The sequence below is a fragment of the Ylistrum balloti genome, unplaced genomic scaffold (assembly GCF_031769215.1).
Source record: "Ylistrum balloti isolate Yb309-2 unplaced genomic scaffold, AGI_CSIRO_Ybal_v1 Utg370946, whole genome shotgun sequence".
NCBI lineage: Eukaryota > Metazoa > Mollusca > Bivalvia > Pectinida > Pectinidae > Ylistrum > Ylistrum balloti.
In genome coordinates, this window is record NW_026782533.1 from 1,081,194 (window position 1) to 1,102,049 (window position 20,856).

The 20,856-nt window shown below is 36.5% G+C and overlaps 1 protein-coding gene across 1 annotated transcript; it reads right to left on the reverse strand.

Moving 5' to 3' along the window:
• Positions 1-15,138: 15,138 nt before the first annotated feature.
• Positions 15,139-19,997, reverse strand: LOC132559597 (uncharacterized). Its single transcript, XM_060224233.1, has 5 exons — positions 19,945-19,997; positions 18,232-18,366; positions 17,741-17,821; positions 16,755-16,859; positions 15,139-16,164 (listed from the first exon to the last, which is right to left on the reverse strand). Exons 1-5 carry the CDS (start codon positions 19,954-19,956, stop codon positions 16,021-16,023), a joined length of 477 nt encoding a protein of 158 aa, XP_060080216.1. The 5' UTR covers positions 19,957-19,997; the 3' UTR covers positions 15,139-16,020.
• Positions 19,998-20,856: the final 859 nt, after the last annotated feature.

Here is a 20,856-nt window from a genome sequence, read left to right on the forward strand (position 1 = left end):
TCCTTCGCTTGGTCCGTCCATTCCCACTCTTTGGCTTGTTTCAGCTCACGAAGTGGCGCATTGAGCTCACTCAAATTTGGTATAAATTTTGATACATATGCCAACATTCCAAGAATTGTTTCCAACTCATTGTGGTTCTCCGGGTCTCTCATACGCATGATCGCCCCAACTCTCTTCTGAGTTGGTTTGACTCCGTCTCCAGTTAGTCTGTGACCCACATAATCGACTTCTGGTTTAGCCAATATACACTTGTCTTTGTTTAGTTTGAGGTTGGCGGACCTAGCCTTGCTCAAGACTTTCTCTAAACGGGCATTGTGCTCTTCAATTGTCTTACCGTGTACCAGCACATCGTCCACCACTACCTCAACACCATCCAGGTTGCCAAACTGTGTAATCATTTCGCGTTGGAAAACTTCTCCAGCACATTTCAGACCCATAGGTAAACGTAGGTACCGGTAATGCCCAAACGGCGTGTTGAATGTGGTTAGAAATTAACTTTGTTCTGACAACTTTATCTGATAGTATCCCATGTTAGCGTCAAGGGTTGAGAAGTATTTGCTGCCGTGTACGCGAGTTACAATATCATCAATACTGTTCATTGGATAGTGTTCACGGAGTATGGCCTTATTAAGGTCTCCTGGGTCAATGCATATTCTGACTCTTCCGTTTTTCTTCCTCACGCACACCATGCTATTTACCCATTCAGTTGGATGTTCCACGGGAGAGATGATACCACATTTCTGCAGATTGTCTAGCTCTGCCTTTACTTGCTCGCGAAGGGTAACAGGTACTGGTCTCGGCGCATGAATAACCGGTGTAATACTCTTGTCTATCTTTATTTCGTACTCGCCCGGCATGCACCCAATCTGGTCACCTACGACGTCATCGTAGCTACGGAGTATCCCTTCCATAGTTAGCTCTACTTCGTTTACCCTGGCTATGAGTCCAAACTGAACACAATCCTCTCTACCTAGTAGATTTACTTTGGTCACAGTGTCCAAAATTTGAAACTCGACCAGTCGCTTGACTGATTTGTACGCGCATGGGAGGGTTACCATTCCGCACGCTTTCAACGGTCTGCCGCTAACGCCATTTATAATTACATCGCTCTCCTCGATCTGGGAATCTGACAGAAATTTGCTCGCAGAGTCCTTTGACAAAACATTACATCGCGCTCCGCTGTCGATTTCAACTGTTAATGTTTGACTATTAACATCGAGATGTGCTTTCCAGTCATTGTCGCTGTGATGTTTGATGTTAAACACGTCAGTTTTGAAAACATCTTGCACAGTACACTGATCAAATATTTCACTGATATTGTCCTGACTGGCATCCTGGTTTTCGGTATAATGTACCTTTTTGTTACCACTTCCTCTGTCGTGTCCTCTACCAGTGCCCCCGTGTCCTCTACCCGCACCTCTGTATGGTCTACGGTTTGTCCGACCGCGGTCAAACTTCTGGTTACAAACACTGGATGCCTTGAAATGACCCTTTTGACCGCAGTTGTCACAGTATTTATTATACGCAGGGCATTGTTTATATTCATGATGTCTACAACAGCTTTTACAATATGGGTGGTCTCCCTTGTAGCTCCTTTCGCTATCTCTCTTATGCCTAGTCGAACCACGTCCCCGACTTCTGTGTACCATGTTTACATTTGGATTTTCAGCCCCAAGATTCTTCAGATGTGCTGCAGTTAACTCAACTTGGCGGCATGTTTGAATTACTTTGTCAAGTGTTAAATCTGCGACGGGAATTTCCATAAGTTTCTCTGAACATTTCCTGTCGTTTACGCCATTGATAACCATGTCGCATATCAGCCCCTCAGTCTGTTCGCCATACTGACAATGTTCGGCCGTGCGTTTCAACGTCGAAATAAAGTCCATGATCGATTTTGCCTCTCGCTTGGTGTTTAGAAATTCTTGCCTTTTAATATTTCTGTATGTGTGAACACCAAAATGCTGATCAAACTTTCTGAATACAGTGTTCAAGTCATGTTTATCTTCAGCAGCACGTGCCTGAATACCAGCATCCTCGTTAGGTTGGACTTCCGGTGCCCAAACAAATGAATCATATATTTTCACTGAGTCTCTGCCCATGTTTGATAACAAAACACCAACCTTTCGTCTGCCGGGTTTATCATCAAGTCCTAAAGCGTCTAGATGTATTAGAAAATCACGCTTGTAGAGTTCCCACTCCGGCGCTCCTGCTTCTGATGGGTTGAAATCGGGTAAGTTTTAAATGCCTTTCCCTGCCATTCTTCCTTAAACGCTGATGTGTAAAGGAGAATCAGTGTTTCAGCTGTAATTAGGACTTAATATGATGACTATATCATGTCTATCTTTGCCGATGATGGTGGATCTTCTGACACCATGCAATAACCACACCGGACTCCAAACATGTCGGCAGGAAGAGTAAACTTTATTGACTCCACATAGGAGAGTTACATAATGTTAAGGTTGCACAACAGTAATGCATACAGTACATTGCATCCACTTCAAGAGCACGTCTCATACTCTTCTGTCAGATTCACACATCCGCATGTGACAGTGAACAGAAAGTTAACATTCTCATCCTTGCAGACCAATGAACACAACATGGACATGACCTCTGGCACAACATTGACCGGTTTCTTTCCATAAATACTATAACAAAATGGAACCTTCTCATCATCCATCATAATCAGCTAAAACATAGGCAAATTCGGGATTTGCCCACTTTTTTAACAAAGAAAGTAGTTGTTTTAGGAAGACAATAGAAAACCAATTATAGTCAGTTTCAGATTAACTATAGATTTCACCTGAGTTCATTTTACCTGTGTGAGCTATTACCTGAGATTCTACCTGTAGTCTACACTAAGTACTTTTCATTACATTTTATTTTATTTTGTTTCATTTATTTTATTACACACATTATATTAGATAGCAAAAGCAGAAAGTTTATCATTAAACATTACATACATATAAATAAAATAAAACATAGTATTCTAAAGGACGTTTGAAAGTCCAGCACATTACACATTATTATCAGTCCAGCACATTGCACATTATAAAACTGAGGAATTCATCCCAGGTGTATAATTGGTGATGCTGCGTCGGCGTACTCCATAATGTTGATCCTCTGAGTCTGGAATCGCTCCTTAAATTGGGCCAGTCTGTTGTCGATGCTTCGATATCTCTTCGCGCGTGGTCTTGTTGCTCCTCCTACATCACGCTGTATCCTGTTGATTTCGTTGGCGGCTTGAATGTCCTGGAACACTTTGATAATGGGGTGTGAGTGGTGTACCTTCTTCTTCAGCTTCCCATGCCAGGCTTCTAGATGGTTGGTGGTACTAGGTCCCTTTGTGGTGAAGTGGTAGAAGATGTCGATCAGAAGGTCCTCAACAGGCAATGGTATGGTTTTAACAGCTGCCACAGTACACAAATTGGCCAAATGGCACACACACCCCAAGTCAAATATATCTGGTTGCACCTCCCGAATGCGACTGATGACGGAGTTATGACGTCCTGTCATCACACTGCAGTTGTCTGACATGAAGCTGATGCAGTTTCTCCATGGTATGTCGTAATCCGTCAGGACCTGATTGAGGTGATGAAAGATGTTCTGTCCAGTTCCAATGTTACATATCGGCAGGGCAAGAAACTTTGTTGTGGCAAGTTTGTCGAAGTATCGCACAAGAATGGCTAAACTCTTCTCACCGTTGTGGTCATTGCTTTCATCACAGCTCAGTGAAAATGGATGGCTCTGGCAGTGCTCCACAACCTCTTCTTTCAAGACCGGGGCAAGTGACCTCTTGATGATCTGTGTTGTCTTGGTCCTTCCACAATGAAACTTCTGTGCAATTTTACTGTCTGGAAACATCTGCTTACATAGCTTTGTGAAGTGGTCAGCGGTGTTGAAGGACAGGTTGTGTTCACAGATGAAGTTGGCAAAGAGGCATTCAGCAGTGATAACAGCTTGATCATCAGTCTGTTTTGTGAAGAAGGATGGCAAACTTTTGGAGGTATTCTCTGCCTTTTCATTGGACTTGTGCATTGCTGTTGTTGCGTGCTTTTTGACATCATTCTTCCCTCCATGGCTGACACTAAAATTTCTTCTGCATACCTGGATAAAAATAAAAAAATATTGTCTAGTCAATTATTATTAATTGTTTAAATTATTTTTTATTGATTTTTTTTTTCAAATAATTCAAATCTTTAACATAATTCACAAAACCGTCTATTGACAAATCTAAATAGTTCAATACCGTCTGTCACAGAAATAAATGAAAGAAAAATATAAGTGTCTTTCTGTGGTAATAAAGAAGGTAATCTTGGCCTTTTTGCTTACATTCTTATATAATCTCTGATTTCACATAAGATCTCGTTATTTAAACGTAGGCCGTAGAATAATTTTAACGATGCATTCGCAGAACAAAATGCAGAAAACAATATAAGAAAACATCGTCTACTTAACGACTTTATCGCCTATGTATGGTCGACTTTTAACGTAAAATCAATTTAATCCAAGCATTCAAGCCTAAACGTAAACAAATATCGCATTACAGTATGAACTCTCAACTTTGACCGTACGTGCGAGGTCGGAGCAGGACAGGTGAATCAACAGACATGAAATGTACAAACAGGAAAGTTGGACAGGTAGTAACGACCAAAAGTCATTCAATGTGACGGCGAATCACAAAACATACATTAGTTTACATGAAGTGATTATATACAATTATAAACTTTTAATGCGGTCAGTATTGAGATTTTATCGACACCTTTCCTTTTTGAAAGGTAGAATTTGTAATACCTTGTAGATTTAACATCAACATGACAATGCTGCGTGAGTCATCATCACGTAACAAGAAACCCGTACATGTCTTGTAACGTCTTAACACAAAAAGGAAAATTCATACAATTTTATCTTCTCTGCTGCATGATTTTGTTTGTTAACAACACTATCATGTTAAATAAGTTGGATGAAAGGACTTAACAAAATTATTTCTTGTATACAATATTGTGCAGATATAAACACATGTATATCCGTTTAAAGATATCAATAAAGCTATATTAAAAACAGCGCAATGCTTATATTTATCATTTTTAATTTCTGTGATATGGAAAAACAATCTCAAATTTTACCTGACTTGCAATACAGCGTTTGCAGTTCATGAGCGGATAATTCACAACTGAAGTCAGAAAGGTTAAACCGCAGCAATGCCTTACGAATGTAGCTATACCCAGACACATTTCCTTGTACAATGTGATATTCGTTGTGTTAATTGTTGTTTCTTTATTACTAACCTGGTATATTTTTGAGAACGCTAACCCTTTCGGAACACGTGGTCTTGCAATCCTTGTAGTTTTATATTACTCTTAATAATCCCTCCGTTTTATCGATCACTACTTAAAGAATAGTTAATTAGTCTGGTATAGTCATACTGTAGTCCGCTGGGTTCTATCTATCCACAACTTTATTTTGTCTCGGTCGTGGTAATAGTGAAAAAACGGGATTTTAGTGACCCGTGCATGTGTCGGTAATCACGAAATGTTTTTTTATAGCGATAAGTATAAATCATTCATCGATGGAAAGATAAAATATTGTTTTCTATCAACTTGCATATGTGTAAAAACAACCACAATATAGATGTCGTAAACCAACCATTTCTGCTCATTATTCCTCGACAATTCAAAGGATTCTCCGGCATATTTACAATGGCCGCCGTTAACGGAATCTCTCTAGAGTTGTCCTTGTAAACATGTCAAAAAGTAAAATCTCGCGAGATTGGCGTGATTTGCAGTGTTATAACGACAAGTGCTCCATATAGAAAGGAATTCTGACTATCGATCGCGACGAAAACAAAAAATAAAATCGCGGATAGTTAGTTAGAATCCTTCAGACTAGTCTTACTATTGTTAAAAAGCACACAATAACATATAATATTTCGCAACACGTGACATCCACACTATTTATTCGAGATCAAGACCTCCATAGTTAGTCCACCTTGATTTTAATCTTAGGCAATTGATACATTACAATGATCGATGAAAACTCATGTAATTTTATCTAAATTTTCAATAGCCGGGGTATCCCTTTAAAAAAGAATAATCTTAAAGCTTTACGGCATAAAGTTATAAAATAAGATTGCTGATGAAAAAGTGTTATATTAAAGTGTGACGTCATAAATGGTAACACAACTCCATGTTAGATAAGAGGTCGACATTTGCAGGCGTAAACTATAACATGCTTTGTACATGCATATTCGGGTGCACGTCAGGTTTCGAATTCGACACGATTGCCTGTGACACGTAAATTTTTTGCTATGAACACAGAAGATAAGATTTCATAATGAATACTCTTGCACCGTTACACAGTGTACATGTACGATCTAAATGAGTACACATTAATCTGTCGTTGCCATAGTTTTGCCGATAGTTTACAATTACTCGTCGGATCCCGGAAGTCCCTCGACACCTGCCATGAAGAGTTATTTATTTCATGAATACTGGCACAATATAAATAGTTTAGTTCATCATACAGTCGTATTTATATGGGGATATAATTGACCATATAATATAAAAGAAAGGCATGATTCACAACCGACTAAAGTTATACATTAACATAAGTGAAATATGGCGTTGTTATGATTAAAATGTACGATCCCACCGGTGCTTGTTGACATAAGTGTATTAGAGAATAAACAATTCTATAACGTCCAGATATTTAATATAATTTTTTCTCATGAGTAACCATATTTAGTAAAACAAACCAACAAAAATCACAAACACGTCCATAAGTACTTGTGTGATACGCATCTCTAAATCCAAATCCTCCGTGAAGCTCTCGCACGTTATGAATTTTCCGATATCCAATTGGCAGACCAAAGGAAGACAGTTCAATGCTTGTATCAACTTATTTCTTTTGTTATCTGACTTTTTAATTTGATCATGTTTTGTTTATTGGAATTCAAATTTGATGATAACCACTTTTTTAAACAATGGATATATATATTGTCAGTACAAAAAGTTGGTATCTATATGCACACTTAGTCAGCTACGACTGCAAGGTTTGCGTAGCTGAAGTACGGGTTATGTTAATACATTTCATAGATAAATTTAGTCTATATTTTGTTGTATTTACTGGTGATCTTGAATTAAACATCGGGGAAATCACAGATTTGGACTGGTCTGTTAAGATCATGATGATAAAGTATGGTGAATGTCCCTTTCTATTGTTATATACAAACTATATGAGATCACAGGCACTCGACCTGGTTATGTCATTAAAAATACACACATAGTGTATTTTTAATGTTCAACCGGCACATAAACTTCGTTTAAATAACGTCAGTCATGAGTGCTAAAACAAAAATCAATGTTTAAAAAATAATATCCTGGCCTCGAGTGCCTGTGTATGAGATGGTTAATTTGCGAGATATATATTAAAATAGTTTAATTGTACGTTAAGAGTTATTTCCCTTACCATGTTAATTCCGGATATTTTATTCCGTATCGTTTTTCATTTAATTATAATTTACTTTTTCCGGATTATTGTTTTTTTTTATTATATTATGTATTTTTTGGTCATAAAGAAGTTTGAAAAATGTAGAAGTTTGAGGAGCTTTTGTTTTTGAACGTTTTCCAGTACTGCACATGGTGAAGAATCCTAATTCCGTCGAACTCTCACTGCCAAGCGATCATCGATCATTCCTGAAATTGTATGTGTATAGACATTACAATAGACAATGATCTTACACAGTCTGAGAGGGACCGAAGAAGAGTTCTGTATGATGAAGCAAAGAAAATAGAATCACAGTCGTTGGGGGAAGCCAAATTCCGTGTACGAGGCCCACCGCGGGCCATGAGAATTGTGAAGGTGGTGCAAAAGAAAAGCACACAAAGTAAAAAAATAACAATGTACGTCCTGTAAATAAGTTAAGTAAATTTATTAAGTTCTTTGTCCAAAACAGTTGTTGATAAATCTCTGTTAAAAAATCAGTCAAATCAAAAGTTATTATATATAACTGCTAATGCAGACAGTTTCTCAAATAAAATAGATGAGTTCAAATCCCAGATCATAAGCGATATGGCACCTGATATTATAGCAATCACAGAGGTACTACCAAAAAACATGAGATTTCCTATTACAAAAGCTGAACTTGAGTGACCTGGTTATGACATGTTCCCTAGCTCCTTCCCAGGAGCAGCTAAACGTGGTGTTGTAATATATATGTTAGCCAAGCTGAATGCTGTGGAATTACAAATGGAGAATTGGTTCAATGAAAGTGTATGGGTTTCAATTAAACTTAAAGGAAATGACTCGATCCTGTTCGGCTGCATCTATAAGAGTCCTTCATCAAATGAACATAAACATATGGAGCTAAATAACTTAATAAGTAAAGCTTGTGATTTTAACTACTCGCACACCATTATCACAGGTGATTTCAACTTTCCTGATATATGCTGGAATACTTGGAGCTTAAAAGATAATAGTTCTGAGAGAATATAAGTGACAAGGACCTACATCATTCAGTCTAGCAAAACTCAAGACATAGACATGGCCAAGAATCATCACTCTAGACCTAATACTTGTTAATGATAAGTATAATATTGGCAAAATTGAATATCTGGATCCATTAGGGTCTAGTGACCACTCTGTAATCATATATGAGTATATTTGCTACTTTAAATATGAAAACACACGGGAGGAAAGATTAAACTACAACAAAGGAAGTTATGAAGCACTTAAAGCTGAATTAAACATAGACTAGGATAATGAACGAAAAGGACTGGATACAAATGGAATGTTGGAGGTGTTCATGAAAAAATTGGACCTGGGTGTTAAAAGGCATATTCCAAAATGCAAACCTAGGAAATCTAAGGGCTCTTTCCCACTGAGTAAGGAAACTGTTAAGAGTATACATGGAGGATCGTAGTGAGATGAAATATAGAGAATAATGTAAAGCAAGGAACAAAGTGAAGAAAATAGTTCAAGGAGAAAGAAAGGAGAAGGAACGACAAGCGGCATATCTAAAACCAACAGCAAACATTTCTGGAAGAGGAAGACAAAGTGTGGAATCTCAGAGCTACAGGAAAATACAGAGAATGGGAATTTTGTTGCTAGCTGTGATACAGATAAAGCAGGAGTTCTGAGAAGATTCTTTAGCAGTGTGTTCACCGACCGTAGAAGATGAAAGTTTTATACCAGATCCTGATGTTCCTATAGTTACAGCAACTCAGGAGGAGTTGCAAGAACTCATATTAGAAGAGATAAATAAGCTACTTAAGGAACTAAATATTGCAAAATCACCTGGTCCTAATAAAGTACAACCAAAATTGCTTTATGAATTACGAGATGTAATAAATAACCCAATACCTATGATATTCAAAAAGTCCCTTGATACAGGAGAAGTCCCAGAAAAATGGAAATCAGCAATAATTACTGCACTCTTCAAAAAGGGAGACAAAAAGTTAGCATGCAATTATAGACCAGTGAGTCTTACAAGCATCTGGTGTAAGCTGATGGAAAAAATTATACGAGCTTGAATCACTGAACACATGAACAATCACAATCTCTTCAGTAATAAGTATGTATTTTTGGGGCTTTTGGAATGTAACCAGTGATAGTTTTCCAGTTCCAGGACACATGGTGTGAGACCACATGGTGACTGTGATAACTGATGATCTCCCGAACGAGACCAGATTGCGGAACTTTTGGCGGTTTGTCATAAATGTGCAAGTGATAGCTTTATTCGTTCCATATTCATGACAATCATGTACTGAAAGACTTACTGTTTCGCAGAATTGTTAGATGAATCACTGAATCTACATGTGCGATGGCCACATCATGGCGAAAGTGCCAATATACACATTGCAAAATAACTTTTTTATATCATATTTTCAGTTGAATACACCTTTAAACATGGCAAATTTTGATGATGATCATGCATAGGACATTTTTTTGGAGGAGTTCTTAAAGCAAAATTAACTTAAATCGAAATCATATGGTCTCCCACCAATGTTGTCCCATTCCCAGATGTTAGACCTAGATACTTGTGTATCAAAACCACCTTCAACTGATCCGTCCAAGATATTAAAAGTCTGTCGCACGTTCTCAGGATTTTGTACTGAAGATCCAAAGAGATTTTTAAAAGACTATGAGGCATATGCCGCGCTTTTGGACTTGGGTGGGAAAAGGTTGGTTGCTTTTCCATTATTATTAACTGGTCCAGCATGGACATGGTATGATGCACTGCATTTTACCAAAACAATGACGTGGAAGGATTTAGGAACAGTATTTCGTGGGAAATTTATTAATTTGGGGGCTCAGAGCCCTAGGAGACTTTTAGAAGTAGAGGCATATGCAAAACTACAGCTTCGCCCACACCAACCACTGGAAGACTTTTATTTGCGTCTCATTGAGCTGAGGAAAATTCTTCAAAAACTGAAATTTACTAGTTGTTTACCAACTGTCGAATGTCCATCTTGCGTCCGTCAACTTTTCATTTAAATAACTTCTTCTGAAATACCAAAAGGCGTAGAGTTATGATATTTGACTGGAAGGTTCCTTTGATGAAGTCAAACAAAGTTTGAAAAAGAAATGACCTTGACCCATATTCAAGGTCACAGAGGTCAAATGTGTTTAAACTTTTAAACGACTTCTTTCAATATACGAGAAGGCCAAGAATCATTATATTTGGCTGGAAGGTTCCTTTCATGAAGCCCAAGAAAGTTTGTGAAAAAAAGTAACCTTGACCCATATTCAAAGTCACAGGGGTCAAATGTATTTAAACCTTTTAAAAGACTTCTTTCAATATATGGGAAGGCCTAGAATCATTATATTTGGCTGGAAGGTTCCTTTGATGAAGCCCAACAAAGTTTGTAAAAAAAGATAATCTTGACCCATATTCAAGGTCACAGAGGTTAAATGTGTTAAAAACTTTAAGCGATTTCTTCCAAAATACCAGAAGGACTGGAAATGTTATATATGGCTGGAGGTTTCTTTGATGAAGCCCAACAAAATTTGCGAAAACAAATGACCTTGACCCATAATCAAGGTCGCAGAAGTCAAATGTGTTAAAACCTTTAAACGACTTCTCCCCAAATACCGGAAGGCCTAGTATCATTATATTAGGCTACTCTGTTCCTCATATGGTGTCCTACAAAGCTTGCTTAAAGAAATGACCTTGACCAATCTGCAAGGTCACAGGTGTCAAATGTGTTAAAATGTTTTAAAGAATTTCTTCTGATATATCGAAATGCCTAGAATCATATTTGGCCAGTATGTTCCTTTTATGAAAGTTTGCAAAAAGAAATGACCTTGACCCATAGTCATGGTCACAGAGGTCAAATGTGTTAAAAACTTTAAGTGACTTCTTCCAAAATACTGCAAGGCCTGGAAACATTATATATGGCTGGAAGGTTCCTTTGATGAAGCCCAACAAATTTTGCGAAAAGAAATGACCTTGACCCATATTCAAGGTCGCAGACGTCAAATGTGTTAGAACCTTTAAACGACTTCTCCCCAAATACTGGAAGGCCTAGAAACATTATGTTAGGCTACTCTTTTCCTCATATGGTGTCCTACAAAGTTTGCTAAAAAAAATGACCTTGACCAATCTGCAAGGTCACAGGTGTCAAATGTGTTAAAATGTTTTAAACAATTTCTTCTGAAATATCATATTTGGCCAGTGTGTTCCTTTTGTGAAATTTTGCAAAAAGAAATGACCTTGACCCATAGTCTAATGTGTTAAACATGGAACATATATACAGATATAGTAGTGTTGGTCATAAAGATTAGCAAATTCACCACTCATTTTCTATCCCTACAACTTTGTTGTCTGTCAATTGAGGGGGCGGGATGTTATATACAAACTATATGAGATGGTTAATTTGCTAAATATATATTAAAATACTTTGTTTAATTGTACCTAAGAGTTATTTCCCTTACCATGTTAATTCTGGATATTTCATTCCATATCCTTTTTCATTAATTTTAATTTACTTTTTCCGGAAGTTTGGTTTCTTATATTATGTATTTTTTTGGTGATAAAGAAGTTTATTAAAATATAGAAGTTTGAGAAGCTTTGTTTTTGAATGTTTTCTTGTACTGCACACTATCTACATGCCACAGCAGAAGCAAGACTACAGCCCCTATTGTACAAAAAGAGGGGGAAGCGGATCTAGAAACAGTTTGGAGCAACTGGAGAGGAGATATTACAGGTTTACCAGGTTGGTTCAAAATTTGTCAATTCTGTCTGGAGACATCGCCTACCAAATATACATACAAGAGATCCTTGAATGATCTTGGCATCGATTGGGGTTACACACATTCATTTCACGCCAAAAAAATGTTCATGACACAGAAATAAAAAAAAACATTAAATCAAAATATCAAGAAAAAAGTAGTCCTTTTCGTTTTGCTAAAATATTTAAGTTAATCAAATTTTAAAGCTGTGAGTTAAAAACCAAGAGAAAAACAAGAGGCCCATGGGCCTTAACGGTCATCTGACAAAAAGCAAGCCAAACCTAGAAAGTGGGTTGAGGTCATTCATTTGAACAAACTTGGTAGCCTCTCCTCCAAGCATCTTACAGGCCCAATATCAGCACTCATGGACTTTTGCTTGTTGAGAAGAAGTCGTTTGTATATTTTAACATATTTGACCCCTGTGACCTTGCAAGTGGGTTGAGGTCATTCATTTGAATAAACTTGGTAGCCTTTCCTCCCAGCATGCTACACACCCAATATCGGCACTCATAGACTTTTGCTTATTGAGATGAAGTCCTTTGTATATTTTAACATATTTGACCCCTGTGACCTTGAAAGTGGGCCAAGGTCATTCATTTGAACAAACTTTGTAGGGCTCCATGCCAGCATGCTATGGGCCAAGTATTAGCCCCCTAGGCCTTCTAGTATTTGAGAAGAAGTTATTTAAAGATTTTGACATATTTGACCCCTGCGACCTTGAAAGTTGTTCAAGGTCATTCATTTAAATAAACTTGGTAGCCTTTCCTCCCAGCATACTACAGACCCAATATCGGCACTCATAGACTTTTGCTTATTGAGATGAAGTCCTTTGTATATTTTAACATATTTGACCCCTGTGACCTTGAAAGTGGGCCAAGGTCATTCATTTGAACAAACTTTGTAGGGCTCCATGCCAGCATGCTATGGGCCAAGTATTAGCCCCCTAGGCCTTCTAGTATTTGAGAAGAAGTTATTTAAAGATTTTGACATATTTGACCCCTGCGACCTTGAAAGTTGTTCAAGGTCATTCATTTAAATAAACTTGGTAGCCTTTCCTCCCAGCATACTACAGACCCAATATCGGCACTCATAGACTTTTGCTTATTGAGATGAAGTCCTTTGTATATTTTAACATATTTGACCCCTGTGACCTTGAAAGTGGGCCAAGGTCATTCATTTGAACAAACTTTGTAGGGCTCCATGCCAGCATGCTATGGGCCAAGTATTAGCCCCCTAGGCCTTCTAGTATTTGAGAAGAAGTTATTTAAAGATTTTGACATATTTGACCCCTGTGACCTTGAAAGTTGTTCAAGGTCATTCATTTAAACAAACTTGATAGCCCTTCATCCCAGCATGCCACAGGCACAATATCAGCAATCTGAGCCTTTTGGTTATTGAGAAGAAGTTGTTTAAAGATTTTAACATATTTGACCCCTGTGACCTTTAAAGTGGGTCAAGGTCATTCATTTGAACAAACTTGGTAGTCCTTCATCCCAGCATGTCACAGGCCCAATATCTACACTCTGAGCCTTTTGGTTAATGAGAAGAAGTTGTTTAAAGATTTTAACATATTTGACCCCTGTGACCTTGAAAGTGGGTTGAGGTCATTCATTTGAACAAACTTGGTAGAGCTCCATGCCAGTATCCTCTGTGCCAAGTATTAGCCCCCTAGACCTTCTAGTATTTGAGAAGAAGTCGTTTGAATGAAAAGTTTACGGACGGCGCACGGCGGACGACGACGGACGAAGCATGATGACTATAGGTCATCTGACCCGAAGAAAAATTGTGAACAAGATCAAAATGTAGAAAAAATAAAGGGAAATGAATCTTTCAGATATTGCTGAATCTTAATGCCGTTGAGGAAAACACAGGTTCATAGTATACAATGTTTGAAAGAAATCTGTTGAAATCAGAGATCTCCTGACAATATTACATTATGGAAAATACAAAGGGCAGCAACTCTTCCCTATAAGATGGAATCAAATTGACTTTCTGCAAGAGACAACTCCATACCGCGGTGATTAAGATCGAAAGAAGTCGGCTGAAAACTGTAAAAGATTTCAGATTAAGATTAACAGGGTGTATACCAATTACATATATTGAATCTGAGGAAATTCATCCAACACATCTCCAGAAATAATGATGGCAAACATTATCACATTGAAAACAAGCTGTCAGTAAGCAATTCCACACTTTTCAGCCACGCAGGCTTAAAGTAGGTAATGTAAACTAGACTTCAACAAACGAAATATGACAATGATTCATCGTCTTAACAACATGTATTGTCAAAATTCAAGATGGCTTCCTGTCTGCCATTTTCTTTTTCAGTCCTAGAATCAAATGGACAACATGGTACGAGGCCTACATATGAAACTTTAGATATTTTGATCTGGTACTTCTCAAGAAAAAGCAATTACAAACGTTCATTGTAAAAATCCAAGATGGCCGCAAGTAGGGAGCAAGGGACATATACACACGAGATTGGAGAAAAACCATCCAGAAATATTTATAACAAGAAATGTAAACAAATAGACGAAAGGCCACAGATAAAGGGCAATTTGAACAGACTATCTGATTAGGGCTAATAATTGAATTGTCAGAACACTTAATTTATTATATTTATTATTATAGCTTAATAAATCAACTTTCACTAATTTTAACAGTTTGTGCTCATATGAATTTGTGGGTTAGGATTTTCAACGGAAATAAAACTCCCCTGAAAATCAATGACTTTACATGGTTTTTTTTTACTGTGACAAGTGTTTTTTTTTTTTTTTTTTGCTAATTAGAATTGATTAATTATATATTTTTTATGAAATGTGTTGTTGAGTATCTTAGTTTTAAGAAAACACACCAAAACATTAAATATAAAGATATCTTTATTGCAAAACAGTACATGTGAAAATGTCTAAAACAATGAAAAATCACACATTATGCATTCATAATATTGAGAAAGGATCAATTAGGAAGAAAAGGGAATAGGTCCAATGATTTAGCTTACTACTACATGAATTCTTCTGGTGAAAATAAAACAAAAGTATTTGTAAAGATATAGCAGATAAAAGATTGTCACAAAAAGAATCTAAAGGTATAAAAAGTAAAGACATTTGAATGCACGTAAACATAAGTATTCAATCATCAGAAAAGTGACTCCCAAAAATTCACTGACATTTCAATTTTGTCAACCGATATCAATTAAATAATATCTGGATCAGTAATTTCCCTAAATAAATATAACTAAAACATCACATTTGACACTCTGTAATAGGACTGAAACTTTTTCTCTAGATCACAGATCTGCCTTTTATAGAATGTTTGTATCTATGTTAATTCCTTTCGCACACACCACATTCACATCTCTCACATTTTCACACTGACTACTGCAATGTAACTATTATCTTATTACTGTGCAAATAATGGTCACCAAATGTTTAATAAGTAAGGGAAATTGCCCACTGTATACTGTATTGCATTCCACAAATATTGAACGTTGGTTGATCATTTTTCAACCATTGAAATAATAATAAATATCTTTTGTATAGATCATTATTGCAAGTTACTCTCCCTTATAATCAATGTTCATGATTCTGGCTGAATCAGCACTTATACCACACATGTCCTTTACAAACATTGCACAACACAATTGATTAATTGATTGCGAAAGTGAATGTATTTCTCCATTTGTCCGATGGTAAAATGGCCGTGCGAATTCAATATTCACTTACACAGCTAACCACTGATCAGTCTGACCAGCTATTGTTGTATACAGTTGACTGATATGACTTGGCACTGTCACATACAGAAGTCGAGACTGACCGTCTGTCCCTGATTTACGTTGACCATGTGAGTTTGTTGTTGTTGTGTCCCCCATGATCCGGCAGTAACAGCATACGTCCCAGGATGGACCACCACATGGACATCTTCAGTCCTCTGCAGCTGTAAGTAAACAGCAACAAGGACTTCTATATGTCATTATCTTCAAAGTTTCCATTGAATAATGATAATGATTTCTCTTAAAATTGATGTTTCTAAAATTGAAGGAACAAAATGAAATTCATGGCTCACTTATAAAGGTCGCCGAGCATTCAGTGATAATACAATTCATGATACACTGTTAAAAGTGTCATTGATCTATTACTTCTATTCTATTGAAAAACGTTCTTCAAGGGGAAGTAAGTCTTGTCTGCTAGTGCATTCAATCCTAAATCTGTACAAGATGGAGAACTAACAAGACAATTAATGACTTTTTTGCTTTTTTTCTTGTTGGATCACCAAATTTGACAGCAATGGGTACTTAATAAAATAATAAGTGGCTTTTTGTGTTGGATCTCTGTATAAACTGGGGTATTCGGTGAAATAATTACTGGGTTTTTGTGTTGGATCTCTGTGTAAGCCGAGGTATTTAGTGAAATACTTCTGGCTTTTTTGCTGGATCTCTATGTAAGCTAGGGTATATTGTGAAATACTTACTGGGGTTTTTTGTGTTGGATCTCTGTGTAAGCTGGGGTATTTAGTGAACTACTTACTGGGTTTTTGTGTTGGATTTCTGTGTACGCTGGGGTATGGAAGCGGTTACAATGGACTTCATCACAATGATTCCTTGCATTGTCTTCGTTACTCTTGTAAAATCTCTGCAATTATACCAAATAGGATATAAAACATACCCTGATAATATTTTTTGAAAAATCAACATGTATCTTAACATCAAAAATCATTAGTAGCAGAGCATGAGTAACTAACACCACATAAGAACCCTCCTTAGCTATATTCATTTTCAAGTGTAGCATGAAGGTAACTGATGCAATTTTTGTCAATGTTACAAATCTCCTCACTCCCATTTAAAATGAAAATGTGATGCATCCAAGATTTTCAATAAATTGTAACGGTGACTGTCATTGACCCTGGCATGCTGAAGCTTGAACTCATTAACGGTATAAAGGTACTTGACTAATAGCTGAAGTTTTATTAAAATCAGTTGAGAATGAAGTTGCTAGAATGATGACGAAAAAGTGAACACGGATATGTTTGACGGATATGCTATATCCCCTTTACAGTCATCGCAAGGGGATAACGATAAACAATTATAGATCTATCAGCGAGTTCTTTATCATTCTTTGGTTCAATCTTAGATCAACAGTATTGTAACTTATATATATCTGTCATATTTTACAAATAGATATGATTACATTATCATATGTACACACTGATTATAAGATAAGTTTTGTTGAACAAAAGAACATAGATAAGATATTTGTTTCATGTGTATCAAAATTTAAAACAAATAAACTGAGTTTTAGCTTCTCTAATAATCTTTGTTTCTAGATCTATTGTATAAACATATAAAATTTAAGCATTGCTGGATCCGTTTTCTTTCAAAATTACACATAAATCTACCAAAACGTAAATAAATATGTTCTTTCTAATATGAAAATCATGTAATGCTTTCTATTTTTGAAAACAATGAACAAACAATTGAAGAAATTTGCTGTCAAGATTCATAGGAGATCCTCACCTGACACTGTCTGGTAGTTTGGGACATAAACTGTAGCACAGAAGCAAATGCATCATCTACTGTTGTATACACCAATGGATCCTACAAGGATGAAAAACTCTTAATTTGAAGCAATGTTTTATTGTTTTAGACTGATGTACATGTATAATATAAATAAATGAATTACGAAATACTATATTAATACAACAACACATACAAAAATTTAATTTTTATTTAAAGATTTACAATGTTTTACAGAAATTATTTGGTCCTTCAAATACAATAAGCATTATCATGGACAACCTAAATACCAGTGACAATACTGCACACGGAAAAAAAAAATCTTCATAAAAAAATCATCAAAAATTATCTATCCCTACATAAAAAGTATAGTAATTTAAGAAGTCGATCAGTTGGACATACTGATAATTACAAAGAAATCTGATGTCACGTCAGTATTGTGTGAAAGCGTTATAAATATCAATTACTAAAATTTAATTAATTAGGTGTACCTCAACAGGGTTTTTCTGGTCATGCCTCTGTGACGGCCATTCTATCTTCCGCATCACTGTGCGCTGGAGAACGTTTTGTCCCATTCTCTGTGCCCGGTCGAGAGTACAGTGGGCCCACTCTCCACCAAGATGATCCTTCAAATAAAAAAATAATAATAATACAGTGTATGTTTCCAACTTGAAATTAAGAGGACAAGTACATTATGATTTATATGATCAGCAAATGTTCTAAAAGAAGCTTAGCAGAGCATTTAAAAGCAGCAAGCACACAAACTGCTTTGAAATTGCATTCATAGTCAATATGGAGGACATAGCATCATCTGGGCATCCACTAGTGTGGCCGGTTCAATTGCATACAGTTTATCATAAAAGTGATTTATATTTGCAATTGTACATGTTTGATCTCCAAGTGAAGCTATTCGTTTTAGGACAATTAATCACAAGACCCAGATTGAGATTATCATACAATAATAGGTGATTTTCGGCTATTGTTAAAGTCACTAAATCATTAAAATATTATTTTTTAAACATAACTTTTTGGTTGTACAATTTTATTTTGACTGTCATGATGTACTTGCAATGTGAGCAATCAAGCATGAACTATCAAAGCAGCACTGTAACCCTGCCCCCAAAGAACATGGATTCATGGGTTTCAGACACACTGGCAGCATGTCTGCTGGGTAAGCTGTCTCTACATACACCATTGTGACTGTAGACACAGTTGTTGGAAATGAAATTCTGTTTGTAAAAATCTTTTTTTTTCTAGCATAGTGATACCCTTATTTTTCATATATGGTAAATGTTGACAATTTATAGCCAGAATTTCAAACACCAGTGTTGTTGGTATTAGGGCCACAATATGTATCAATAATGGCTTTACAGTTTGAGATTCCTCTTGTGCTGTGACTTTTATGTATAACTGCACTGAACAGTACAACATTGCTGCAGCACTCATCATCATCCACTCCAGTTGTCATTCTGAACAGTTTGCATGTCTCCTCATATTCTTCTGAAACCTAGTGCTGGAATTTTAAGTTTCTTATTGTTTTCTCTGCGTGTTAAATATATAAGTATTACTTGGTGGCTCTTTTCTCTTGATATATATATATATATATATATATATGTGTGTGTATATTAAGTTATATTTTTATTCAGTTTTTCAAAGCACATTTATTTATACATGATAATATCATAACTTCACAGATTTTCTCCATTCTTGATGTTTACCCAACGGGTATATATGACGTCCAAATAGTGGACTGCCATAACCCCCACCCCTCCCGTCACCATTACTATCAACATTCAATTCGAAACAATGTCTGTTGACTTAGATTAGAACACATGAGCAGCGTCGAGACGAGAGCTATTCTATATTGTTGTACATGTTGTCAACGCAAAAAAGTATCATTCTTCAGAGTGCGTTACATATATAACAGTAAAATTAAATGCAATATGCACCCGTATTTTTTGTTTGCTTGTACTCAATGTACATGTCTATAAAGTCTTGGACACACGGGACATTCTCAATGCTACAATGATGACAAAATACGTTTATAATGTAAACAAAACCGCTTTCCAATTGACATTTGCTTTCGTTTTTCGATAGTTCTGTCCGTTGCATTGGAAAAACGCGGTGTTAATGGTTATCTTCCTATGGTGTAACTAACGCTCCTCATTTTGTTATATAGCATTAAGTCTGCAAGCAAAACAAACCTGCTGTGGCATTTCTTCGTTTTTCAAAAACAAGTTCAATCTGGTAACCGGAAGTAAAATATTTCACCGGTAAAACCATGCGCAAATCCACATCCGGTCTGCTGAAAGTTTTCCCGCGAAATTTTGATTTCATGAAACAACTTTTAACAAAAAAAAAATAGATTGAGATACAGTAGAGCTAAACAATGAATTGTAATGCATCATACAACCTTTTTTTCTGAAAAAATGTGCACTACGTGTACATTTCAACAAAAATGTTCATCGGTGTGGGTCAAGGAATGGGTGTATTCATATCAAGAAATCGCGGTCTTTCAACAAAAGAAGTTCACCTCAGTTATCTCCCCTTTTTACTGAAAAACATTAAAAACATGGCGTGCGGTAGAAGTCCGTCTGGAAACTTCAAGACCAAAACGCAACACCTCGATCAAAAGAGAAGGTGTGTCAGTGGGTTCCTACGAGTAAGTACTTTGTAAGTAATGATAATAATTGTTTATTTTTGTGGCGAGATAATCAGGAACACGGATAATTATGATAATTAATTTGGAGACCTGACCGCGGCCGATGCAGATGCAAAAATCAACCCACTTAGATAACAAACTTTCAATGACGGTGTAATGTGATTATGTGATACCAGCTACACCTCTTGTTTACATCAAATATTTGGCCATGCAAAGAAGCAACACATTTAATCATATCATTTGGCTAATTGTTTACCGGTATGTTGGTCTACCGATAAATCGACCTAAGTTTTTTTTTCTGGGGGGGGGGGGGGGGGGGGGGGTTGTTGATTTTAATGAAATTCGAGAGAAAACCTGAACGTGTCATATTATGCAGTGTCTGCTTGAAACTAGATCTCAACAAAAAAAAGTTGTATCCATGAGGGGGGATCAGCGTATTAAGTGAATTTGATTG